The 26,895-nt window shown below is 51.0% G+C and overlaps 1 protein-coding gene across 1 annotated transcript; it reads right to left on the reverse strand.

Annotated features, from left to right (window-relative positions):
- Nucleotides 1-18,090: 18,090 nt before the first annotated feature.
- Nucleotides 18,091-26,606, reverse strand: ESM1 (endothelial cell specific molecule 1). The gene is made up of 3 exons (XM_024571958.4): nt 25,808-26,606; nt 22,355-22,504; nt 18,091-19,379 (listed from the first exon to the last, which is right to left on the reverse strand). Exons 1-3 carry the CDS (start codon nt 26,385-26,387, stop codon nt 19,279-19,281), a joined length of 831 nt encoding a protein of 276 aa, XP_024427726.3. The 5' UTR covers nt 26,388-26,606; the 3' UTR covers nt 18,091-19,278.
- Between the last annotated feature and the right edge of the window lie 289 nt (nt 26,607-26,895).

A 26,895-nucleotide genomic window follows, 5' to 3' on the forward strand; every position in this document is an offset into this window, starting at 1 on the left:
CAGTGTGAATAAGTCGGGTCTTCATTCTTGCATGGTGTGATGCATTTTTATTAAATCAAAAAACATTATTTTACACATGAAACTACCGTTGGTGACAGGGAGAGAGGGGATTGCAGAGGGACTTCCGTCTCCACGTGAAAGTTCTAAAGTGACGCTGAAGGACACGAACACACGGCTCTACCTTCCGTCCCTTTGCTTCCCACCTTCTCGTAGCCTTTCGTTCTGGAGCATGACTTGGGAAAGCAGGTAGATTCTGGCCCTTTGTCATCCAATGTCACAACCTCGAGTTTTTCCAATGGAGGGGGAAGGAATCCGTTTACATTTATTCATCTTACTGATATATTTGGATTTATTGCTTCCATTTTTTTTTTAATTTCTACTCATAAATTCAACAGAAGGCAGAAAAAAAATTTTTAAAAAGGATGTTACATTTTTTAATCCATTCTCTTTTTTTCTCAGTGACTTTTGAAGTTATTGCCTATATTTTTAATTTTTTGTGGCTACTTTTGGGTATGCATGTGTGTAAAAGTAATTGAATTTTCTTACTAAATCTGAAGTTTTCTATCTGCCTTCTGAACCAGTGAAAGATCTGGACATGCCTTAAGGCCTCTTTCAGTATTACCTTCTATTGTAATATTTGCAAAACTTATTTTAACCTTTTAAAAATACACGTGCCCACCCGATCATTTTCATGTCTATTTTAAATCAAATTTACCACCTTCTTGAGACTGGACTTCTGTGTTCATCGTTGTCTTTAATTCCATGCATCTTTGTTTGGGGGTGGGGGGTGGGGAACAGTTTGCTTTTCTTTTGGTTGAAGTAGATACAATAGCAATGCTTTTGCTGGGGCCCCGTGGATGGTCCTTTCCTTAATCCCATACATCAGGAATCGCCATCATTTTGCCCTTGTCCTTGAATGAGAGGTCATCTGAATACAGAAAGTCTTGCCGGTCATTTTCCCTGTAACACTGAACACATCCTCCCAGTGTCTAGCGGCTTCAATTGTCACCAATCAGAGATCTGCTGAAAGACCAGCAGCTATACGAAACCGATTGCTATTCTTTTAAAAGTAAGCTTTCTTTTCACTCTTGAAAATTAATTTTTTTTCTCTTTATTCCTAATGCTCCACAGTTTCGCATTAATGTCTATCAGTGTAAGTTTACTTATTTTTGTTTTTACCCCTGGGAGTCCATTTTCACTCTGAATGCTCACGTTCTTCCACTCAGCGTTTACCTCTCTATTCACGGCTTCTGCCCAGTTCTCCACGACCTCTGCTTCTAGAAGGCCAATGAAGGACCAGCCGGGAGCCGCCAGTGGGGGCTCTTCGCTGCTCAGTAAGGTTCCCTTGTCTCCTTAGGTTTCGTTACGGCCAAGTTGCTCAGTACCACACACTAGTTCACAATCCTTTCTGTGTATCCCGTCCGGGGTCTACTGCATTTAATGCATACTTCATTTAGTAATTATATCTCCAAAATTCCTAACTGGTTCTCAAAACCCTTTATTCTTAACACATTTCTTTCTGATCTTTTTGCATGCATGTACGTATTTCTGTGTAAAAAGTTAAATGTCTACTTAGGTCCTCGGGTTTTATAAAACCAATTTCAGTTTTAGAAAATTGCTATTCCAGTCACTGATTTTATTGGGTGTCTTTCTCTGCATGTGTTGTGGAATTCCGGTGTGCAAGCACATTTTTGAGTGGGATGTTCGAGGGTTTTGTTTTTGGAAGGTTTTTTCTCTCCCTCTTCCTCCTCCATGCTCCCTTTCCTATTGAATTGCTTCAAACTGGACTTCGCCAGGTGCTGCTCACCCAGCCAGAGGGGACCTGGGTGTCCAGGATCCATAGGCAGGTAATCCCTGCTGCAGAAGTACCTTAAACCATCACTTCCAGCCCAGGGTTCAGCCTCCTTTCCCATCTGCAAACCCACTAGCTAGCCCTCCATTTCAAGGGAGTCTGATACCAACCCCCTGATTTTCAAAATGCATTTGGTAGCTCCTGTGCTCACAGAAGATAACCTCTGGCTCCAACCAGATGGGACTCAGCAGGCTCACGGCTTCAGCCCTGCTCCCCACATTCAGGTGCTTCCCATTATATTACAAGGATTATTCCTGAAGGCACTTACTGGTATCTTGTTTTTTAATCCAGCACTGTCTCTCTTTTTCCTCAGTATTTGTGTTTGGAATAGAAGAGATTACTCAAACATGAACTTATTGAGCCATTTTGACTGAAGTCTTTTATTTTATATTCAAGCACTAAAACAGAAGATGGAGGCATAGGTAGATACTGTGCTTCCTCACACAACCAAAAGGAGGACAGCAACAAATTTCAAAACAAAAAACAACCAGAACTGCCAGAAAATCAAACTGTATGGAAGTCTGACAACCAAGGAGTTAAAGAAGAAACATTCATCCAGACCACTCCAGAAGGCAGCAAATTGGGTTGCCCCACCCTGGTGAATACCTAAGGTTCCACCCCTTACTACATAACAGGCACGCAGAGATGAAAAACAAAAGTGAAAAAAAATGGCCCAAATGAAAAAACAGATCAATGCTCCAGAAAAAATACAAGTATGCAATGAAGAGACAGCCAACCTATCAGATGTAGAGTTCAAAACACTGGTAATCAGGATGCTCACAGAAATGGTTGAGTATGGTCACAAAATAGAGGAAAAAGTGAAGGCTATGCAAAGTGAAATAAAGAAAAATGTACAGGGAACCAACAGTGATGGGAAGGAAACCGGGACTCAAATCAACAGTTTGGAGAAGGAAGAAACAACCATTCAACCAGAATAGAATGAAGAAACAAGAATTTTTTTAAAATGAGGAGAAGCTTAGGAACCTCCAGGACAACTTTAAATGTGCCAACGTCCGAATCATAGGGGTGCCAGAAGGAGAAGAGGAAGAACAAGGAATTGAAAACTTACTTGAACAAATAATGAAGGAGAACTTCCCCAATCTGGAGAAGGAAATAGACTTCCAGGAAGTCCAGGAAGCTCAGAGAGTCCCAAAGAAGCTGGACCCAAGGAGGAACACACCAAGGCACATCATAATTATGTTACCCAAGATTAAAGATAAGGAGAGAATCTTAAAAGCAACAAAAGGAAAGGACACAGTTCCCTACAAAGGAGTTCTCACAGGACTGTCAGCTGATTTCTCAAAAGAAACCTTGCAGGCAAGAAGGGGCTGGCAAGAAGTATTCCAAGTCATGAAAGGCAAGGACCTACATTCAAGATTACTCTATCCAGCAAAGCTATCATTTAGAATGGAAGGGCAGATAAAGTGCTTCCCAGATAAGGTCAAGTTAAAGGAGTTCATCATCACCAATCCCTTATTATAGGAAATGTCAAAGGGATTTATCTAAGAATAAGAAGATCAAAACTATGAACAGTAAAATGACAACAAACTCACAACTATCAAGAACCAAACCTAAAAAAGAAGTGAACACGAAAACAAACTAAGCAAACAACTAGAACAGGAATAGATTCACAGAAATGGAGATCACATGCAGGGTTATCAGCAGGGAAGGGGAGGGGAAGAGAGGGGGAAAGGATACAGGGAATAAGTAGCATAAATGGTAGGTAGAAAATAGACAGGGGGAGGGGTGTTAAGAATAGTATAGGAAATGTAGAAGCCAAAGAACTTATATGTACAACCCATGGACATGAACTAAGGGTGGGGGGAGGGAATGGAGGGAATGAGGGTGGGAGGGTGTGCAGGGTGGAGGGCAATAAAGGGAGGAAAATGGGACAACTGTAATAGCATAATCAACAAAATATATTTTTTAAATGACCATAAAAATTCTTTAAAATGAAAAAATTAATTAGTCCATAAATTTTAGTATATGCAATTTTAAAAAAACTAAAACAAAAATGTATTTACTTTTTTAAAAAGCTAACATATTCCTTTTAAATCTTAGCTGTATTTTTTTTAAAAGACAATGGGAACTCATTTTAACTTGTAAACAATAACTTCATAATTTAAAGTTTTAATGTGTTTTTCTTTCTCTTGTTCAAGTTTTTATCTCTGGAGACACACTTAAAATGTCGGTGGCAATGTGGTTCCACAGTAATTTTGGTTCCTGACTATTAAGTTATGAGTGTAATCTATGTGAGAAAACAACAGACATCCAGCACAGAATACAACGCTGTCCCCGCGATACCCGCCGAGCGGACAAGTTCCAGGCTGGACGCCGTGTGGGTAACACTGATGGCCGGTCGGAGAGCCGCAAAAATGCACGCCACAGCTCTCCACTCACATGGGAGGATAGGAGAGTCGGAGTGTGTCTGTTTACAAACCTCTGGCCAAACATCTTTAAGTGCACTCATTTCCTTGGCAAACACTGCATGCGAAGACAAAAATAAGCGCTCAAAAGTAACGTGAAAGTCTTCCTCCTAACGTTTCATCCCAAACACGTGTGCAAATTTACCTCTTCTTACTTTGCTCACCTGCACACGTGTGCGACGTGCTAGCACGAAGAAACGCTCACTCCCACAGCAGGAGGGGAGCCCATGGCACCTGCTTGCTTGTGCTTCTTCCCAGGATCCCTGCTTCCGTCAGGAAGGCTGCCGGTGCACCTCCCTCCCCCTCTTTGGGAATCCGGCTAGAGAAGCCTTGGGGCCCCTTTGCCCGGACCCCAATCCCGTCACACTCAACACGGCTGCAGGTGGTTAAGCAGAGTGTCGGGTCGGGAACAGGCAGATCTGTGGGTGCAAAGCCCCCTGCCCCCAACCCCACACCTCTTCAAGGAGCCCAACGCCCGTGTGCCCCTGACACACGCCCTGGTGGGGTCTGTTTCTCAGCGGGGCAGCCAGCCCAGGGCCACATTTCCACAGTTGGAGAGAGGGGAAGGGAGGAGAAAGAGGGCGAGAAACATCAGTGTGTGGTTGCCTCTCATGTGCCCCTGACTGGGGACCTGGCCTGCAACCCAGGCTTGTGCCCTGACCAGCACCCGAACCTGAGCCCTTCGGTTTGCAGACCGGCGCCCACTTGGCTGAGCCACAGCAGCCAGGGCTGCAGAGGCTGTTAGCCAACCATGGGGAAGGGCCCCACAGCAGACCTCTGCCGGCCCGGTGCCTGGGCCACTCAGGCAGTCAGACATTTCTGCAGAAAGAGGGCGCCTGCCATGAGTCACCGCGTGGTTTTAGATGTGCCACTGAAGTCCCCACTGCTGAGCCTGGCCTGTCTCTGCCCGGGCCCCCCTCACAGCCGTGCAGGGATTCAGATGGCGCTGTACTTAGAAGGGCTTTGAGGGCGGAAGGTCCTCTGTCACGTGAGGATGTTGTTTGCGTTTATCCGGGTCCGGTCAGGAGGTCATCTCACCACATGGCAAACAGCCTGACGGCTCAGATTTCCTGCCCCTAGTACTTCTCACCCTCCGGGACCCGAGGGCACCCTACCTTCCCTGACAAAGCTAAGGAGCCACTTCCCCCCACCCTGTGTCCCCCACCCTGCATCTGTTCCGTCCATCACGGCGGTGTATGCACACACGGTTGAAGGCGGTGTACACGCACACGGCTGAATCTGGCCCTTACACTGGTGCACGGCATTGCACACCGAACCGTGCACAGCTCCCGCTCTTCCGCCCCCGGGCACTGCCCTAAATACCTCGCACCATCTGCCTTGAGCCTGCCTCTGCAGCTCCACCCTAAACCCGGCCAGGCGGAACCACAGGTCAGAGAGAACTAGTCAAAGCTCCCCGTGCGGGTCACGAGCTCACAAACCGCCATGCCTTTGCCTACGCTGTTCCGGTGCCTCGGACCCCTTGACTGACCCACATTGTTCTTGATGAAACTCCCACATGTCCCAGTTCTCCTTCCCTGAGATGCTCCCCGCGTCCCTGGCAGCTGGGGGCACACCTCACTTCGGAGCTCAGCCTGCCAGGTGGTCCTCTCTGTACAAACCGTGAGCTCCCTGGGGGATCCAGGGTCTGCGTCCTAGAAGGCAGCTAGTAAAGAATGTACCGAACGAATAAATCGGTGAAAAAGCATTTTGTGTGATGACCAGGGTTGAGCAGTGGGGGCCGGGCTCACTCACTCATTCATTCATTCATTCATTCACAACGAAGCACTCACTGCTCCTGTGACTGGGTACGACATTGGACCAAGGGCACCAAGGGCCTCTCCTCTCTGTGTGCAGCTTCCATCCTGACCCATCCCAACAACAATTGGGCCGTAGCCTCAAGCCATTCCCACCGCCCCCAGCCTCTCACAGAGGAGTGTCTCCGTTTCTACTGTGGGGACCCTTTGGAGGTCCACTTGGCCTAGACTTAACGGCAAGCAGCCCTGCTGGGATTGTGGTGCCTTTCCCTGGGTCCGCGCCGTTGTCTGCCGAGAGCCCGTGGGGACTGCGGCGAGCTGTCGCAATGCCCAGGAGACGCCACTGGGAAGCAGTTTTTATTGCGCCTGAACACCAAGCACCCGCGGGCTCCTCTCCATCTTCCTGCCGCCCCGGGAGCTGCTTGTGCATCTGAGGGGCGATTTCCGTTCTGCATTTTTTTCCCCTTCAGGTTAGTGAAATCCCAGGGGCCTAGCTCTGACCAACCGCCTATGGAATTTCCTTTCAGTCTAACTTTTTCCTCAAATTCAAGACACCCTATTCCACTTCCTCCTTGACTTTTTCCCAGGAATATTTTTATCTTTTTTATAGTTTATCCAGATTAAGTAATAGGACGGCACCCTGGCAATATGGAGCTTGGGTTGGCAAGAGGCCCTTCCTGGTGGTTTCGTGCAGACGGCAACAGGGTGCCCGCTAGGCAGATGAAAATGGCCAAGGGCTTCCTCCCAGCACGTGAGTTGCACGAAGGCACCAGCTCAGGGCAGAGAGACCACGAAGAGGCAGCGAGGCGGCCCCACCGGCTACAGGCAGGTGGGCAAGCGCGGGCTGTGCAGAGAGCGGACGAGGCTCTAGGTTGCGTGCCTGCCGCAGCCTGAGTCCCAGGGGCAGCTCCGGGGTGCCTGCATGCAGGGGGCTGACCAGGGACTGCTCTTGGAGGCACGCCTGTGGAGAGGGGCCGGAGGTGGGGGGGACAAGGGCTGAGCTGTGATGTGTCTCTGGGGAGTTTTGCAGCCGGGAAGACCACTTGGAGTGGCCCCTCACTGGGGCAAGGGGCTGGACCTCGAGGCCCCGGGCTGGTGAGTACGTGGACACCAGTGGACCCCCGGGACTGTCTTCAGCAGAGGCGGCCCTGGAAGGGAGCTGAGGGATGAGGGCGTTTTCCTGCCCAGAGCACCCCCAGCCGATGCGCCACGAGCCAGTCTGTCCTGGAGGGCAGCATGCTGGAGAAGCCCCCGAGACCTTCCAGTGATGCTGCCTTCCCCCTGGGGCTCCAGGCAGCCCACGCCCCACCTGCCCGTGCTGTCCACCTTAGCAGGCCCCTCGCCCAGAGCCAGGGCCAGCTCTTCTGGTCAGACCCCAGGGCCTCCCGGGTCCTAAGGAGAACACAAGGGGAAGAGGCAAACCCGGCTCCACCATGCCTTCCACATTGTGTCTGTTTCGAGGGTGTCAGGGATCCACAGAGGCTGCACATCCTTCTGGGTCATAACAAGGTGTGCAGACCAGAAGGTGGCCTGCTCCACCTCCTGTCGCCACTGTGAGCCCCGGCCAGGCCCTGCCCACGGTGACTGAGCACCTGCTGACACAGTCATGCTCGGGGCAGGGCCTCCGCCGCCCAGGACGGGCGTGCTGGTTGTCACCACCCGCCAGGTGAGGGTTGGACATGGGGTCTCTGAAGACGGCCTTGGGGCCCCACCTGCTGCTTGCCGTTAGAATTTCTGTTGAGCAGGTACTCATCAAGGAGGAACAGCCAGGTCACTTCTGTTGCCTCTTGACTAAGGGCAGGAGTCGTGGGAGCTTCTTCCCCCACTTGTCACCATCTTAGCCACTCACACACCACACGTGTAAAATGCAAGGTGAAGAGAAACGCCCGGAAGGGAAGCTGTGCTATGTAGTTTCCCTGATGACACAAGTCACTTGAAAACTAAAAGCCGGACACATACTTACTGAGCCCCCACCACATGCCAAGCACTGGGCTACGTCCCAGAGAGTACGGTGAACCGAAGCACCAGATGCAGTCTCCACCCTCGTGGAGCTCACGGGCCCGTGAGGGGCCCAGCGTGTGCCGGGTTCATAGCTACCTGCAGCCCTGGGGGACGCCGCTAGGTGCTGGGAGAGCCCATCGGAGAGGAATTCGGCCACGTCTAGGAGTCCAGGGGGTTTCCTGAAAAAGTGGGTATTAAACCAAAATTTGAAGAATGACCAAGAGTGAACTCAGCAGAGGTTGGAGGTCAGCGGCATTATAGGCAAGGGAACACGATGCGTGACTGGAGAGAGGTGGGCAAGCAGCCAGGAGCAGCCTGGTGTCTGCAGAGCCAGGGTCTGGAAACAGGACCGAGACACAAGTCCTAGAAACAGGCCCTTTTCGGCTGTAGCTGTTGAGGAAGCTATGCCGGCCCGAAACCAGATGGGCAGACTGGACCCCTGCTCCTGAGATGCGGGGAGTTAGACAGAACCCCGACAGCTTACATGTAGCCCCTGGATTAAGCCAGACCTGAAACTAGCACCACCCACTTTCGGGACTTCCCAGTTAGGAGAGCCAATGCATCCCTGTTGTCCTGGGTTCCTGTCCCTTGCCACCATGGAAGAATTTGAATGCATGGTGAAAGAGCTGTGATAGATACATTTTTTATGTAAAAGATTAACTGGTCGGCCTCCAGACAAGCTGAATTTTTCTCTCAAAAATGTATATATTGGGAGGGGAGTATAACGGGGCTAAATGAAAATGGAAAAAACACAATAAAAATCTTTTTTTATTTATACTAATACACCCAGAGACTGTCATGTAGAAAACTAATGTGTTGGAAGTCCGGTGGTACAGGGTTGGGGCAGGAATCACTGCGGAAATCTGGTAATACCTCGTACAAGCCAGAGCGAGGGAGGAGCCCACGCAAAGCCTGCTGCCTGAGTTTGAGGCCCCGCTCGGCTGCACAGGAGTGGAGTAGCCCTGAGCCACGTGGTGCCTCCGTGTGGACACCTGGGAGACGGCTGTAAGGCGGTACCTGCCCCCTGGGGTTGTCGTGGGGACCAAACTGCTACATGCAAATCTCTCGGAAAGCTTGCGCAGAATAAACACTCCGTTAGTGTTAGCTGCTCTTGGTCATGTAGAATTATTATTAACATCACGGTTAAGCGGAGGAAGCCAACTGGCAGACCAGAGAGGGCCCAGGCACAGGGGGTCACAGCAGACCAGGAGCAAAGTCGCAAGACGACTGCCCGCAGAGGGAAACAGGGGAGCTGTCTCTGTTCCAGATGCCTCCCCCAGCCAACACAGGGCCAGCCACGCTCAATAAGCTCTTTCTTTCCGTAACACAGCCACGCACCCTTTTCGTCTTTAACCGCAGCCCCTCTGACGGGGTTTCGGTTCCGTGTGGTCACACAAACTTAGGCCAAAGCACAGCGTTAGCTGAGCACAGGGCAAGCCAGGCAAGGGGCATGTCCCTGTCCTCCTCTCTGTCTCACTTCTGGAAACACAGCTCCGAAGCCAGTGCCCCTCGGGTGGCAGGTGCCAGTGCCATTCCAGTTGTGTGGATGCAGCCTGGTCCAGGGACGCGCAGGACGGGAGGGGATCTCCTAAGGCCCCACTTTCCAGAGCCGCCAGTGACTCCCTGTGCCGGGGTCAGGTGGCCGGCGCGCCCTGCAGATCCATGTCTCTGAGGCTGCCTTGGCGGCATTCTATTCATAGAAAACCTTGGCCGGGCTCCCAGCCTGGGTCACATTGTTTGTGTGGAATGAGGATGTGCCCTGCTCTTTCGGAATAACAAGCCCGTGTTTTCGAGTCATCGGGGGAAACCTGTTCCCACAACATAAAGGGAGGAGTTCACCTCATCCCCGCCGAGGTGTGGCATTCCAAAGGACACAAATAAAACGCCCCCAAAGAAGGAATCTCAAAGGCACCGCCTTCCAGCTGCCGTGCCCCCAGTAAACAACGCGTCTGAGAAGACTCCCGCTGGAGGGGTCCCACGCAGCCGCCCCAGGAAGCCCGCCCCCTCCGGCCCACTCGCCGGCTTCCAAACACAAAGCCAAACAAGGGCGGCGCTCGCTCGGGGGAAGAAAACACACTGGAGACCAAGGATTGCCGGCCGGTTCTTCCCATCTGAGCTTTCGCCCGTCCTGCAGCCCACGCTCTCACTGAGCCCGAGTTCCAGAAGTTCAGGATGGCCGTCCTGACCTTCCAGGACAGTCTCTGTGGCTGCCACCCACCCCGAGGATGGGACTCCGTAAAGATGCTAATAGCCTCCCTATCAATTCGAGTGTGTGTCTGGAAATGGAGTGCTCGTCCTGCTTGCAGGGGAAGAAGCAGATAAACATAGTCCGTTACTTTCTATTGGGGCAGAACTGACATTCGATTCGTTTCGGGTGGACGGTAGAATGATTCAATATTCGTGCACACTCGTCGCCGCTCATAGTTACAGAATTTTTTCTCTTGCCTAAGGCCTACAGTCTTAGTAACTTCCAGGTACGCGATACAGTGTGATTGCCCATACTCGCCGTGCTGACCATCACATCCCCAGGACTTATTCGTCTCATAACTGGGGGCTTGTATCTTTTGACGCCCTTCACCCGTTTGCCCGCCCCCCACCCTCCCCTCAACGTCGGGAAACTACTCTGTCTCTGCTCTATGAGATTGATTTTTTCATTTCGTTGTGTTTCTCGATTCCGCGTGCAAGTGAAATCATTCAGCATTTGCCTTTCTCTGTCTGACTGGCGTCACTCAGCACGGTGCCCTCTGGGTCCATCCATGCTCTCACAATGGGGAGGTTTCCTTTTTCGTGGCTGAGTAGTATTCCGCGGTGTACATCCACCACATCTTCCCCACCTCTCGCCTATCACTGGACACCCAGCTTGCTCCCATGACTTGGCCACCGTGAATAATGCTGCAATAAACATGGGGCGCCACTGTCTTTTCAAGCTGGTTGTTTTCATTTTCTTTGGATAAATGCCCAGGCGTGGAATTGCTGGTCCATGGATTCTTTATCGCTTGGGAAATAACGGCCCAACCAAAAGAAGACAATGTTTACCAGGTGTGGCACCTTGCAGCCGGTGGCCATGACATGGGGTAAAGAGGAACCTTTACCCCGCCACCCACCCAGCCCCCAGTGTTTCCTCTCACTGGGGCGTGGACGCCCCTCTGGCTGCGGCCTTCACCCGCTGCAGGCGTCAGGACCAGCCTGGACTTGGCCTTCGCAGCCCCAGTGCACTTCCACCTGCAAACACCAGGAGTCCTGGTCACTCGGTGACTCGGTCTTGGCCCGTTCTGTCACATTGGGTGGCACAGCCCCCATGCAGACTCAGAGGGGGAGAAGGAGTGCTTCTGAGGGCCCAGGAGCAAGGGGGTGGGCTCCCTCCCGAGCACATTTCCTAAGAGGGGCGGTCTGTCAAGGTTCTCAGCACGGGGCCCGTCGGTCTTGCGGTCGGTGTCAGGACAGCCAGGGGAAGACAGCGAGGGAAGCAGCAGGGAAGGGTTGGTCCAAATCCCCACACCCGCTTCCTCGCCACTTACTTCGACTGAACTTCAGGCTCACAGGAAAGCTTCAGGGGTAGAAAGTAATTTCCATGTGCCCTTCAGTCAGATCCCCAAATGTCAGCATTTTAGCATATTGTTTTATCTTCCCTTCTCTCCATATGTGTGCAGATTACACGGTTTTCCCGTTTGAGTTTAACTTGCAGCCATGTGGGTAGGACTGAAATGAAGAAGGTTTTTTTAAGAATATATTTCAAGCGGCTGACAACTCTGGGGAGGGTTGGAGAGAGTGGAAGGATCGAGCAAAAAGAGGAAATATATGCGTGTACATGTATGTATGTATAAAAATGAAGAACAAAGAGTCACTGGTGTTACGTAACTGGAGTTTTTCAAAGATGATTTTATCTTAGAGCAAGGGTGGGTGGTAATGCTTTTGTCTTAACTCCAAGTGAAGTCACTTAAGAAAAAAAGGGAAATCAGTGTCAGACTGCGAGAAAGCTAAACAGGCGGTCAGAGGGGTCAGCATCCCAACACCACCCCAGCTCTGGGCCCCATGCAGCCCCGTCAGAGCCCACCCTGTCTCCGCTCTGTTCATGGAGAAGCTTCAACTGGCGCAGAGACACTGAGCAAGTGGATGCTCCTTTCAAAGCACCCAGGACTTGGGGGGTGCCCTGACTGCCTCCCGCACCCAGACCTGGGGGACCTTCCTGACCCCGAAGGCACCCCTTCCAGCCCCAGTCCTCCCCTGCGCCTTATCTTCCCTGGTTCTCTCGCACAACTGGGTTTTCCCAAAGCAGCACAGGCATGGGTCAACATCTCCTTGGCCAGACGGGGGCCTCGGTGTCTTTGATTACCTCCAAAAACGAAATCCACCTACCAAGGAGGAATATTTGCCACAACGGAGCTAGTCACTGAGCTGGGCCACAGGATCTGAGAGGATTCCCAGGGAAAGGGGTTTCGGAGGCGTGGAACAGCCAGGAGACGTGAACCGATTGCGGTGGCTCCTGGTCCCCGCAAGACCACGGCGGGACGCCTGTTTGCCGCTGCCTCCCGCCCCTCCCAAGCTGCCCCGCACTCTCAAAACCAATGGGCTCAGCAGGTGTTTTGCTTTTCCATTTTGTAAGGCACCCTGAATCCTACCATTAAACTTCACTTTTGTTGAAGTGCTTTCACCGTTTTGTTTTGCTTGCGGCCAAAGATCCCCATACCAGCGCACGCGGTTGGATCGTGCGCCTGTGTGTTTTGGCTTTGTCCCTCCATCTCCGCGGTTTCTCCATCCGGCCGCCAAAGACAGGGCATCAAGTCCACACCCCTCGCTCTGCTGCCGCGGACGGACGCTGTGCCCAAGGGACGCCCCTCCAGCCAGACCACCCACCTGCTCTCAGATGAAAGGGGGAATAGCCCCATGCTAGCCTAGCTGGACTTTCTTCTCGCCTGTTTGAATTGGATGTTGTATAAATCTATCAAAAACGGAGTCCGTTTTCAAATCCTCCAGCCCCTACGGGGCTTGAAACACGTTCACGAAAAAGGTGTTCAGTACCTACCACCTCTGGTCTCATACCCCCCTGTGGCTCCCATTTGTTAAATAACTAGAAAGTCAGCCATGACCCTGGATTTGTTTATTTGTTTTCAAACCAAGAACTCTGCCGGTGCCAAGGCTCACAGGAGTTCCTGAACTGGCCAACATTCCTCGGGTTTCCTTTGAAGCTGAAAAAAAAAAGGCAGCTTAAAATCCATTATATAAGAAAGAAAGGTATGAACAAGGGGAAGCTACAGAGGAAGCGGGCCAAGTCCCAAAATAAAAGGCAGGAATAGGCGACCAAAAATAGCACCGGGGAAGTGTGCCCGTCTGTGGGGCTCCCTTGCATTCTCCTGAAGCATTGTGCTTTTTTTTTTCAGGAGCATGCTAATTATTGTTTGCAGATTTAAATAGAACACTTATTTGTTCTTTAAAAATAGTCATTTCTTTTGTAGAATTGTGAGAGCATTTCCAATAATGTTAATTGAATGTCATTCATTGCTATTTAGCTTTTATGGACAGCTTCAGGTTTGTTAAGGTGTCAGTCGACGTGTTCAATGTCTTCATTTATTCGTCTTTAAAATAACGTAAAATATTTTAAATATTTCAGTCTCACTGCAAATAAAGGACAGTGAAATTTTTAAAAAATGAGATTGGCTTATATAACACTTCAATTATCTGCCACTCACTGGAAAGCTTAGTGTGTGTGTGTGTGTGGTGTGTATTTACATGTGTATGTAAGTGTGTCGGACCCAGGGATGAAATAAAACGTCATACACAGAACACGTGCAGAAGTCCTTCCAACTCTGCACATTGGCCACTACCCACGCTCTACTTCGCCCAGAGGCCACTCGGGGCAGCGTGACACGCCTGAAGTCACTCACTAGAGAGCATCGCAGTGAGTTCTTCCCGGCTCCCTCTGACTCCAAAGCTCGAGGCCCTTCCATAGCACTCAAGATAACGAAACGTATTTTTCAAATAGACAAAGCAGGTGTACTTAGCCGTCAATAAGCTATTTATTGCTCACTCTCTCAGTTCTCCTCGCCCTTGAAGATGTACATTACAGTTGGGTTTAAATTAACATTCTGACCACGCAGGGTGCATGTCGGGACCGTAGAGGTGCCACACCTACAGCTCTCTTCAGTCAGATTGTTCTCCCCATTACTGTCTTCCCTTGAGAGAAATATGTCCCGACAGGTTTTAGGAAAATGACTCTCATACCGGGAACTGCCTCTGCCGAGGTCGCTCACGATGTGTGTGCAGTGACGACCTCCAGGTTGTCAATTCCTGTTTTTTCTAGACACAACAAAAACAGGAAATATTTACAGCTTCGCAGGTGTCAGGAAATACCTTAAACACCCGAGTGGCCTGACCGCCCGCTTCAGCAGGGCGCATTCCTAAGCACAAGCGCAGACGCCGTGTCGTAAGTTAACAAGGGGCCTTAGGAGCCGGAGACCTTTGTGCTTTCCAGGGACTCACCGCTTGGCTTCCATCGGACAAAAACCTGTTCCAGAAAAGGGGGTGTTGTATGCTCACATGCTCTGTAGCCTTTCTAGTATTTGTGAGAAAACTGCAATTCTCTCCGTGTACTTGGCTTGAAATCCTATTTCTATAACTTCCGAAGTGCCAAGATGACCAAGTACATCTCAAAAGTACTGAAACACAGGGTTATGTTCCTAAGTCACAATTTATGTAGGAAACCACTCATTTGTTCAAGTTTGCTGCAATTTAAATGGTCAAAAACGGAGAGAGCTTTGTTCTTTTTCCCAATTATTAAACTAACTGAAAATTTTTCAGAAAGTAGCTAAAAATATAAATAAGCATCGATATTAATATTTTGATTTATATTAATTTATATATTTTTCACAAAAATAAGGTTATTCACATGGCATTGTAGCGGGGGGGGGGGGGTTCACTTAAAATGGAAGCAATCTTAAGCGGCCCCACCCCCACTCAATCCCCTCCCTGAAATCGCCGTGTGTCTCCGCTCCCCCCAGGAACAGGTCAGCTGCCGCCTGTGGCGTGCACATGTGGACGCAGGCTGGCAGGCGCTCCCCAGGAGCCACCCGCACGCCTGCGTTTCCACCAGCTGAAGTGCAAGTGGGCCAAGAGTCCGCACCAGGTTTTCGCTGTCCCCTGAGTGAATGAAACAGCACGGAGATCAACGGCCAAAGAGCGCTGTCGTTTCTGTGCACAGTCAGGTGGGGGTTTGGGGGGAAACCTAATGCAGGTGTCGGTTTAAAAAACAACTGCTCTCAAATTGGGGAGAAGGGAGTCATGGAAACTGGGGAGTCTGCACCTTGATCGTGCCTTAAGCCGGGAAGACCTGTGCTCCACGGGCACAGCTGGCAGCCGCACCGCCCGACAGCTCGAGCCCCGGTCACTGGTCGCCCTCTGCTTTGGAGGGAGCGGGACCCATACCAGTCCCCCCTCTCTTAGACGCAGCTGATCGATTTCGGTGTCTGGCTCACAGTCAGCTCTTGGCTACCCTGTCCTTTCCTTGACCAGTGCCCTCTCCACTGCCTTTCCAGGCCACTGCAGTCGTTCAGTGCCGTAGAGCCGTGTTTGAACGTGTGTATTTCTCTCCTCGGCTCGCGGCACCACCAGTCACTCTTCTCCAACGCTGCCTACCCATCAGGGTGCGGGCTCAGTCACTCCCCAAGTCTCTGGGTCTCCGCCCCTATCCTCCCTCAGTGGTCTTCTTCTTCTACTTGTCCCTGACACATCCCCTCAGTTTAGCTCAAAGTTTCCCTCAACCCTCTCAGCTGCTTAAATAGTTAAGTATCTTCCAACAAAAATTAAATGAACCTCCGGGTTGAGAAATAGTACAGTGCATTCTTCCATCAGACCAGCAATGGCTGGGTTGATCACCCCTTAGTTCATCCCCCTCCCGGGCAAGGCCAGAGTCCCCTGCATCGGCGATTGTCTCAGTGCCGTCTCTGGGCCCGCAGCACCCACATCACCCGGGAACCTGCTGAAAGGGAGGGTCGCTGGGTCAGCACTGGGTGTTTCAGCGAAGCCTCCAGGGGGCTCAGCACCCAATGCTCTTAGCACATGCCCCCTCAACAGCCAGGCCTTTGTGGAATGATTAGCATTAATAGGTGGGCAGTCAGGAGTAATCAATTCTCCTCTAAATACCTGTGTGCTGCTGAATCGCACCTTTACGTAAGCTCACTGTGGGTCCTTTACCCCGAGGAAGCTCAGGCTGTAGGAGAGCAATGAAATGCAAGGTGGAAACAACCGTCCTCCCAAAGTGCTTCCCTCTCTCTCTCTCTCTCTCTCTCTCTCTCTCTCTCTCTCTCTCACACACACACACACACACACACTAACAAATCACAACCCAGTCTGGCTGCCATGGGAATTGCCTTACGCTTTCTGCCAACCCTGGTGGTGTCCCCAGTACCTGAGGGAGGAGCACCCCCTTTCGCTTCAGTCGCCTCATGTCCCAGCAGGCAAAACACACAGCCACCAGGGAGACAGGGGAGCTGGCAGATGAAAGCTCCCTCAGTAGCTGCTGTTCTGCTGGAGACAGAAGGCCTGTCACCTGCTTCATCCATCCATCCGCCCCTCTTCCCGTCTATATCCATCTACTCATTCATCCAGCCATCCCTGTTCCCATCCATCCGCCCCTCTTCCCATCCACCCTTCCTCTCATCCACTCATCCCTCCACCCATTCATTCCAGAGATATTTGTTACATGGGACATGTGCCAGCTCGCTTTCTCTTCAGTGTCAGACAAGGTTGGGTCTCACTGGAGACCACTGACCTTGCCATTTTCTTTGGCGTCTCTGATATTTCCCAGAATAGTCCATCGGGATGCAGGAAGACAATCTCAGAACTTCTATTTATATTTATTTACTTCCTATCCTTGTAAAAGTTTCTAGTTTGAGTGTTTCATAATGAACATAATGTGTTAAAACTATGTTATATAAATAGTTGCAAATCACATGTTCAAAAATACTGCAATCAAAAAGCATGCAGAACCCAAACATTTCGGAGACCACGTGAAGAGCAGTCAGAAGACCACAGAGCCACTGGGGACAGACAGGTGTGAGCACCTGGGGCCAGGGCGCAGAGGCCCCATGGCGTGAAGCTGGGCAGCGGGAAAGCGTGCTGGCCACTGAGAGCAAATGAGCCCACCAAGGTTTGATTTTATGGCCCATGTGGTTGCTGCCACGCCCAGAGCAGAGGCAAGCCCCCCCAGTCTAGCGCATGTGCCCCAAAGGGGCCGTTGGACGGTGGCCCAGGCGTCTGAGCCAGGGCAGGTCTGTGAGCAACCTCACTCCCTGAGGCCATAGCCTGAAACCTCACCGCACCTGGGGCGCAGGAGAGATTTTCAGCGCTTTCTCCTTCTGTTTAACAGTAATCCGAATGTCTTGTGTGAATGTAACTTTTTATATCATTCACATCGTTCCTCCCATCTTTAAAAAAGAGAAAAAGAATAATTCAGGTGGGCTAGATGTTTTTCCCGATACAAATGTAATTTTTTCAGTGCAGTATCAATTCACTTAAAGCGTTTTTACAACTTGCCCACAGGCTGAGTGACCCTCGCCCTTCCTGGGTATGTCTGTCCTTCTACAAACACTGGGAGGTTTGTCTGCCTTCAAAGCATAACCACTCTCAAACACCCACAGAACGGTTCATCTTTTTTTTTTTTTTTTTTTTTTTGCCTCTGTAGAATGGGTTGATACATCGGGACATAATTTTTTAGGAAGTTCTAAGACACAAGCAGACCAAAAATGTAAGGAAAGACATAAATAATCTGGTCTCACGTTCTGACACACGATGGTTACGTGTGGCAGAAAATTCAGTTGAGGGACTTCCCTTCGATGTGCGTGAGAGAGTTCTCACGCACTGAATGAGTGGGTTCAATGGCCTTGGCCGACTTCACGAGATCGCAAACGGCCCCCGAACAGCTGCCCTGTGTTTCTCTGAGCAGTGGTAACGTGTCCCTGTGACGCCGACCTGAACAGCGCATCCAGGCGACATTCTGAGACCCTTCGACACACACACTCAACCGCTGAGAATAAAATACAGGTAAATATTGAAATAGGTCTTAAATAAGTCTTTATTCCAAATAAAATACTTCTGCAAATATTTCCTAACAAAGTCTAGGGTAACAGTGCTGTCCGTTCTAAGGCCCTCCCAAGTGTGCTCATCACTCCACTTAGCAACTAATTTTAAAGGGAAACATACAAAACTATAATTTAAAGCTGACATTTCCTGCCGAAAATGGACCCTTTCCCAAACCTCCCTAAAAGCAATTTTCTACTTTAAGTTTAAAACTCATCGAAGTCACTGCAGTTACTTTAAAATAAATCCCCTCTTATTTTTTGACATTTTATAAATCCAATAACTAAATTGTTCTCAGTTTCCCTTATGCTTATCACAACTGACATTACAACAATTCTGAACAAGAAACTTTCCATGCCTGGGATCTCTGAAAATCTTACAGCTCCACACTACCCATTTTAAACAAACAATATTTGTTCTTTTTCTCAAGAGGGTGATAAATACAGCATGGAGGATGCTTCAGACTGACAATTGTTTACAAAAATATATAAATATCTACCTTCACACCTCCCCCACGTGAGCAAAAGACTTCCCAGCCCTCTCAGTCCCACGTGGCTTTCTCGAGAACCCCTCCTGCCCACGACCACCCTTCGGTTAGGTGGCCTGGGAACCACGTGAGCAGCCCTGCAAACCTGCCTCCACTCAGGGCTGCTACGCACACTCCCGCCAGCTCCAAACATCCCACTTCCTTCAGGGATGGTTTTGATTTTTCCCAAAGTAAAAAACAATTAAATTCCACTGGTGCTACGACAAGACCTAAATATCATACTCCCTGCCCCACCCCCACTTCCTCCTGCCCGGAACTCTTGCTCCATCCGGTATCCCAACGCGAGTGCGCATCCGAGTCCAAGAACGTGGGCCCACGGTGGTCTTCAGCTGGAGCCTTCTCTTCGGCTGACGGGCCTGCATTCCCTAAATTGCATTTTTAGTCTCCAGTATTGCTATAAACAGTTATTTAACAGATCTATATGCATCGAAATGTTTAACAAATATCTAAGTGTTCAGTCCTACGCATTTTATGGATAGTTAGTAGCCTACTTTTTTTCCTGGACCCACCCTGAATCGTACTTGGTCTCCAAAAATTCCATGTCCATATGCCATAACCTAAACAAGTCCTACAACGTCGGCCGTGTGCTGGATGGTCAGTGAAACAGTCTCCTCCGGGCGGCCCGGGTCAGCGTGGATTTAACCGCCTCAGCGCAGGCGTCCGGGCAGCGTTCTCCTTCCCCTTGCCTTGTGTCACCGCATTGTCGTCCCCAGATGCCATGTCCTGCTCTGAAAGGGAAGGCATTGATGACTCCAGAGTCAAGTGCAGTTTGTCTGTCTTTGCAGTACCCTGGGTTTACCAGGACACCTTGAACACGTCCGGAGTATAGCTCCCTGTGCTCACTGGCTCCCTGTCCTTCGCACCGCCCACGGAAGAAAACGTCTCCTGAATCGTTTCCCTCCCCACCTGTCATGCCCACCATCACCCCACACTATCTTACACACGCACTTTTCTCCCTCTTTTTTTTTCCCTGTATTATCTCACACCACCGCGAGAATATCAGCTCGCAGAAGGCAGGCGCTGGGCTTTGTTCGTGGCTGCGGGGGTGCAGGGAACAGAGGGGCACTTCACAAACACGTGGGTTGAGCAAATGCCGCAAGAACAGATCTCTAAATGAGCCTTTCCTACTATCAGGTACCAGGAGAGATCAGAGGCTTGGTGTGGCTCCAGAAGGCAGGCGGCAGCCCACAGGGCGAGCGGTTATAAAGACAGTTCTTGCTCTCCCTAAGAAGAAGTTGGTAATAGAATTTTCTAAAACGAAATGGTTCTGCATCTAAGAGGAGCCGGGAGGGGGTGGTGCTCCCGCAGTGCACGTCCTGAAGTGCAAGAGGGTGAACTGAGTGCGGCCTGCGAACGCGGGGACCCTTCCAGGTGTTACCACCCCTCCCCACCCCGCCGCACCCCCAAAACAGCTGCTGTGAATTCCTAGCCTTGGAACGTCCGAAAGTTCCAGAGAGAGAGAGAGAGACAGAGAGAGAGAGCGCAAAGTGGAGAGGACACCAGGAGGCTCGCTTGCCAAGAGTTGCAGCAACACGTAGGAAGTCGGAGGAGGCAGCCCGGGTCTGGAAGGGACCCCTGGGCACCCGTGCGATGAACCATGGAGCCGGTGGTAAAGGCCGGGCTCCAGCCGGTCTGTGCAGCCCAGGAGGTCGGCACCCGGCACCCCCCTCCGCACATTGAACGGCGGTGCCTGATCCCTGGGAACCCTCAGGACCCTGCAGCCGGATTCCGGGTCCCCGCGGCCTGTCCGCGAGGCGTGCGGGGGATCGGCCTTCCTTGCGAGCCTGGCTAGGGCGCACCGCGGCGACACGGCCGGTCATCTTTTGTTGCTCCCTTTAGCTAATGCAAAGAAACCCCTTGGGTCAGGAGCCACTCTTTTTCGTAAATGTCTAATAAGAATCTTGATACCTAATTTGGGGAGAGAAATCGTTTTCTTGTAGCCCCTCTGTCCCCAAGGCTCTAACTGCAGAGCTGTCCGGGTATTCGCAGGATCTGCCCACGGGCGGGGAAGAGGCTGCCCGCGGTCGCGGGGCGTAGGCCTGGCCCTGAGCGCACAGTGGGGGAGGAACCGGGACCCCCAGGAGCGCCCGGGGCCCAGGGTCGCTCCGGGGGCGCTGGCCGCCTCCCGCCCGCATTCTGGACAACATCACTCACTCACTCACGAGGGACTCATCTCTCCTGGCGGAAGAAGTTCAAGCTCAACCTTAAATGGGTGGGATAGGAACGTCGTTCCGTTGTTCTTTTTAGCTTTCGGTTGTAAGAAAGCACAATAAGATTAAAGAAGTCGCAGGCCTCTGCGGCAGTTAGCGGTCCTCACACGGTGGGCGTGAAACCCACAGCAACCGTGATCACGTCTTTCAAAGTCCCAGGTCTCTGGGCCTAGAGCGGTGGTGGCAGGCTCTGGGGGGACTCGAGGAATGGGGGGTCTGGGGTTTTACTGGGGGCTGAGGAGAGCGTTCTGGAACTATTTAGAGGTGGTAGCCACTCAGCAGGGTTGTGAACATACTAAATACCACTGAACTATTCACTTTAAAATGGTTAATTTTATGTGAATATCACTTCAATTAAAAAATTAGGTCTTAAAATGTAATCTTCTTCCTTTTTGGTTTTCAAGGACTATAGGGACAATTCTTAAGTCTTTAAAATGTTAATAAATGATCTCAATTTCCAGATCAAATATTCACAAAGTTACTCATCTAATAGGTTAAAAAGGGTTTTCAATTAAAATTAATGTTTAAGGGTATAGCCGCACTTAAAAATAATAATTCACTAAAAGCTCAGCATTTCCCCTTTATCTTAATGTACTTAATTGCACCTCTGTGCAAGAAGGAGGCGGAGCTGGGGAAAAAACACATTTACCAAATAAATCAAATTTTAATTAATTTGAACTGTGAAGGACCAGAAAAAAAGACCTAAATAAAATGGATTTGGATTGTCAAGTATTGATATATGAGGAGGAAAAGTGTGTCATTTATTGATACTAGAAGTTGCTGTGGCCACATGTGGTTTAAATGAGCTACTTTCAATTTAATGAAGCTTCACGGAGCTGGCCATTCATTCAGCAAGATAACCAAAGGCGTGCACAGCACCTCCTTCCAGGCCGGATCTTCTCACATCCTAACCACCTGGGTAAGAAACACGCGGGACCCAACAAGCAGCATGCGAGTACCCCTCCCATTTCATCCGAAGGATTGGAGATAATTCCCAAATTTCAATCAGATACTATCTCCTTTCTGCTCCAAAATCCATTTTAAAAAAATGCTTGAAAGTATTCCATTTAAACGCTTTCATTTGGTTAAAAAAAAAAAAAGGTGTCATATTTTCTATCGCGGCTCTTAAACCTTACCCACTCAATAAATTCCTCGGAGCACTGTTTCTACGTGAAGTTGGGAGGTAAGAAGAAGCTCCGTGTAGTGCATATATAAAGCAGATCGCTGAAAAGTTTAAAGAACTTTGTAGTCTTAGTTGGTTTTTATAATTACAGATTTTTTTTGGTAATCGATCTTATTTATCTTACCTAAAACCTGGGTAAATTTTATGAGAGATTACAGAATCTTCAAAACTGTTAATAAGGTCCGTTTTGAAAACAGCCACAGCACCCCACCCCAACCCAGCACCGCCCATGTCCCCTCCACAAAATAAAGGAAACAAAGGCATTCAAACCAGCGTCTCAGCCCAATGTTTCCTCTGAACCAGCTCTCACCTGTGTGAGAAGCGAATCTGTTGGAAGGCTTGGTGGCTGCGTATTGGAAGAAGGGAAATTTCAGACACTTGCCGGTCACCCTGTCACATATGCCCAACTGGCAGGAGCAGGTCTCCTTGCATTCCGCGCCGAAGGTGCCGTAGGGGCAGTCTGCGGGCAGAAGAAGGCGGGGTCAGAGAGGGTCCTGTGAGCAAGCCTCGTGAGCCTTGACGGCAAGTTATAACCCAATTCTCCGAACACAGCCAGACTTTGAAAGTTGAACTTTAAGTCACAGATGTGGGATCTGATGAGCAAAAACAAGCAATAGAGGCATTTGTGGATACAGAGAACAGACTGACGGTGGTCAGAGGGGAGGCGGGTGGCGGGGCTGGGTGAGAGAGGTGAGGGATCGGACAAACAAGCAAACAGACTCACAGACACGGGCAGCAGCGCGTGACCACCAGAGGGAAGGGGGTGGGGGAGACGGGAGAGGGGAAAGGGGGGTAAAGAGGAGGCTTGACTTGGGGTGACGAGCACACGGTACACTATACAGATGATGTGTCATAGAATTGTACACCTGAAACTATATAACCTTATTAACCAAGTCACCCCAATAAACTCAATAAAAATATTTTTTAATGTGAAATCACAGAGTAAGACCAGAGAGTGGACACCTCCTTTGTTGAGTCCTGCTGTGAGGTTTAGCTGAACACGGCTGCCCTTCACCGAGACCCTGGACCCAGCCTAAGTTCTGTCTATTTTCTGCTTGGCTACCAGGAGACAGTGTCTCACAGGCTACGTCACTGACAGCTGGGTGACTGTGGGCAACTGACCGGACACGGGCCCCAGCCCCTCAGCAGTTTAATGGCGGGGTGGGCTGGGGGGCCCTGTCTTTGCATCCAACACACTCACAGACAGCTGACTGTTCTCAAGGCACAGGAAAGGGCTCCCAACTAGCCGGGGGCTCGGAGGGCTGCCGTCCCAGCTCTCCATGAAGAGCTGGGTCCTCGGTCTGCGCCAGTGCATATCAAGTTCATTGTCGACGTGGCAGTACGAGTGACCCCACTCCCCCAGGTGCTAAGAGGCTTCACTAGTAAACCCTCTGGGGAGCTGAGCCCCAGAACATGAAATGAGAGAGCAAGCCAAGAGTTTATTTATACACCTACCAAAACCTGAAAGCTTTTAGAGCTTCAGGAGTTTCGTGCTTAGGCTGAAATAGAGAAAAAAGAGGACAGATTCATTTATTAAAAGCATGTGGTTCTTGGGAGACAAACAGCCCCGGATACAGCCAAGCACAGTGGATGCAGAATATTCGTTCTCTTGGCTTGAGCCGGGCCTTGTAAATGTACAATCACGCACCACGCGCGGGTGGGGAAACGAGCTGCGAGGCATGGAGTCTCTGATACTCTATTATCGCACAGAGTGAGGCATAGGTAAAATGTATTTTTAAAAGAGAGTTAGGATTGCTCTCCACAGCACCGGCCAGGTCGCAGAGGAGCCTGGTGTTAGTCACCGGCCTCTCTGCCGGGAGGAACGGTCCCTCAAGGGGGTGCTGGGAAGGCTCCTCGGGAAAGCAGCAGGGCTGGGATTTGACTATGGCTCCGGGGATCCCAGAAACCAAAACTTGAGCCGGAGTCTCAGCTATACTTCTGTTGTGTCCCCTGGGCAGAGGTAGGTGTTCAATAAGCAGGTGTGGGCTGGCTGCCTGTTAGCTGGGCAACACGGCGAAACACAGGAGGGTTCAGAAAACCCCTGAAACGCAGCGGACGAGCCGGCGTTGGCATGAGTGCGCTGCAGCATGGCTGAGGGCAGGAATTTGCCTCTCGCAGAGTCCAAGCCGCTCTCTAGAGTCGCCGAGGCTCCCAGGCGCTCCCTAGTCCCAGCAGGGAGAAAACATGTCCCGAATGAGGCTGGCTTGCGACCTGAAGGGTGCCAGACAGAGCAGTCCTGGACATCTTTTAAAAATGTGTCGATGACAGCCACCTCCATCACTCAGGGGAGGACGAGAGCGCTCGAGACTGGACGCCTTACAGCACGCATCTCGCCCCCCCCCCCCCGCCCCCGCGCGGCTCATTCACCACCACGTCCACAGAGATGTGCCTGCGAGAGTCGCGGCAACCCACTGCGCGCACTCGCGGAGTCCTAAGTGTGATGGTGCCGACCTCCCTCCCGATTTCCTTGCGCGCGGGGCTGTGTTCTTGACCGAGAAGCCCTGTAATTGAGGGGAAACTGACACAGGCCCTGCGCAGCTGAAAGACATTGTGTGAGTGGTGAGTGTTCACCAGAGAGACGGTTTCCTCAATATCTCATCTCTTACGGGTTATAAACAAAAACAAACCACGCAAAATAAAAAACTCCCCTAGTAGTTCACACATGTTTCCTAAACTGGGGCATGTTTTTTGGATTAAAAGGTGTTTGTCTAAAAGGTAGGAGAATTAATGAGCCAGCTCTTACCGCATGATCATTAGTCACAAAAGCATACAGTGGTATTAAGTGTGTAAAATATAAGAGTTGTTTAGAAATTTCCCGGTCCCTTCCACAACGGAAAAGCTCCCTTGTGTTATGAACTGATGAGCAGGGGGCTTTGCATATGTTACATCTCAGGAATAGCTCTCCATGGTGATTGTGCATATCCAAGAGAGCGTTTTTAACTAAATCACCATTCGTTTGATTCTGTCCATTTTAAACATGTTAAACATTTTAAACCATAATCACTAAGTTTGAAATCAGCTCTACAAATCTTAACTATATTGCTTGACTATAATGTCAACGGAATGAGTTTTTTCCCTAATTCTGCAAGACTGCCAACCGCACTCTTGACAGGCATCCAATTTTTATTTCTCTTTACTGTGATTTTTGCGTGTTTTACGCCATCTGCTATTTTTCTGGGTGACCAGAAACCTTCACGAGATGGAGTGAGGCTGGTTCCCTACTTCAGGGTGCCCTCTGGCAGGAAGGGGAGTCTCTCCCTTAGATGACTGAAGCCCACCCCGTTTCACAGGGGCCTGCGGGCTCAGGAGAGACATTTGATCTTGAGAGCTGCCCTCCACCCTGGGGACCCTTTCAGATTCAGAGACGCCCCAAACCCAGGGCTGGACAGCCCTGAAGGAGCTTCCTAGTGCCCGATCCGGCATCGTTGTGTGCAGGAGAGAGAGCCCCTGAGCCCCCACCCCCCACAGGCCACCTGTCCGGCTCCTGAAGTTCTCCACAGAAGGAGGCAGCACAACCTTCCGCTGCAACTTTGTGAAAAAACCTCCCCACAGAGTGAGTGAAGTGCCGCACTCCTTCTGTGCTTCCCTGACACTGGGTCAGCTGCCACCTGCAGAGTCAGCCTGTCTCCCTGTGCCCTGCCTGGGCGAGTCCCCGACCCACCTGCCTCTCCCCTCTGGTCGGACCGGGAGAGACTCCTCACCTCCGCGGCTAGAGAACGCCCCCAGGGCACCCAGGGCAGGGGGAAGCGAGGCCACCCTTTACCTTTGCAGATACCAAACTCGTCACCAAAGTCGTCCTCCTCACTGTAAAACTGACACCTCAGCCCCGGGCCGCACTTGACGCCGTCCATGCCCGAGACGGTGCGGTAGCAGGTCTCCCCGCGCCGGGCGGCGCACACGCGGCAGCAGCCGCAGTCGTCCAGCACGGTCCTCTCGCAGCGCAGCGGGCTTCTGCACGCGTCCCTGTCGCAGCGCTCCGGGCAGTCCACCGCATACTTGGCGCTCCAGGCCGCCGCGGCGCGGGGCGCGGGGACCAGGGGCGCGGGCACCAGGAGCGCGGCCAGCAGCAGCAGCAGCAGCAGCGGGCTGGCCCGCATGCTTCCCGGGGCGCGGCGCGGCTGCTCCTGCGGTCTGGGCTGCGCGTCAGCGGCCGTCCCAGGCGGGCGCTGAGCCTCTGCCTCCACGTAGGTGAGCTTTATACGCGGGATGCCTGCGGGCCTGCGGGTCCTGCGTCCGCCGGTCACCAGTTTCCGCCGGCCAGCCGCAGCTCCGTCCCCTGCCAGGCGCTCTTGTTCTAGTTCATGAGATCCAGGATGAAGGCTGGATCGGCGCGCTGCTGCCATCCAGGAATTGAAAAGCCCAAGCTGATGTCATTTGTTATGTTTAGACGGTTGTTTTGCATGAGGAGTGAAGGACTCGCTCACATCCGTCTGCAGAGCCCAAGGACGTCTGCGAAGGGGGGTACAGAAGGTCCCTGCCCCCCCTCAGGACTGGGATTGCTCTGACACCCATCCGTCCCTCGGGCTGTGGGCTGTCGCTGCGTCTCAGAGCCTCTTAGCCTGACGAAAAGGGTAGCTCCTTGAATCATCCGGACCCAAGACGCTCCTTTTGGAAAGTAAACAAACCTTTGGTATTTCCCCTCAATAAATAGCTCTGAGGTCGCTGGGGAAAAGAGAGGGTTATAGGGTGCCTTCTCGATACCTAGAAGAAAGAAAATATTTTGAAAGGGATGTTTTAAGACCCTCTCTTCCTTCCTCCCACCCCTCCCCTCAAATGTTATTTGTAGGACCATTCTCACTGCACACAGCTAACTAAGCTCATTAGGATTTAGCCGCCTTTCCCGGAGGATGC

Source organism: Desmodus rotundus, chromosome 1, assembly GCF_022682495.2.
Source record: "Desmodus rotundus isolate HL8 chromosome 1, HLdesRot8A.1, whole genome shotgun sequence".
In the NCBI taxonomy this organism is placed as follows: domain Eukaryota; kingdom Metazoa; phylum Chordata; class Mammalia; order Chiroptera; family Phyllostomidae; genus Desmodus; species Desmodus rotundus.

What these genes read in the sequence shown, in the direction of transcription:
- ESM1 (XM_024571958.4), bottom strand. Translation starts at nt 26,387, where the DNA reads ATGGCAGCAGCGCGCCGATCCAGCCTTCATCCTGGATCTCATGAACTA. An exon ending in CGAGTTTGGTATCTGCAAAG is followed by an intron (nt 22,505 to 25,807) that starts GTAAAGGGTGGC and finishes TTCTGCCCGCAG; the next exon opens with ACTGCCCCTACGGCACCTTC. An exon ending in CAGATTCGCTTCTCACACAG is followed by an intron (nt 19,380 to 22,354) that starts GTGAGAGCTGGT and finishes CTTCCCTTTCAG; the next exon opens with AGCAGGACATGGCATCTGGG.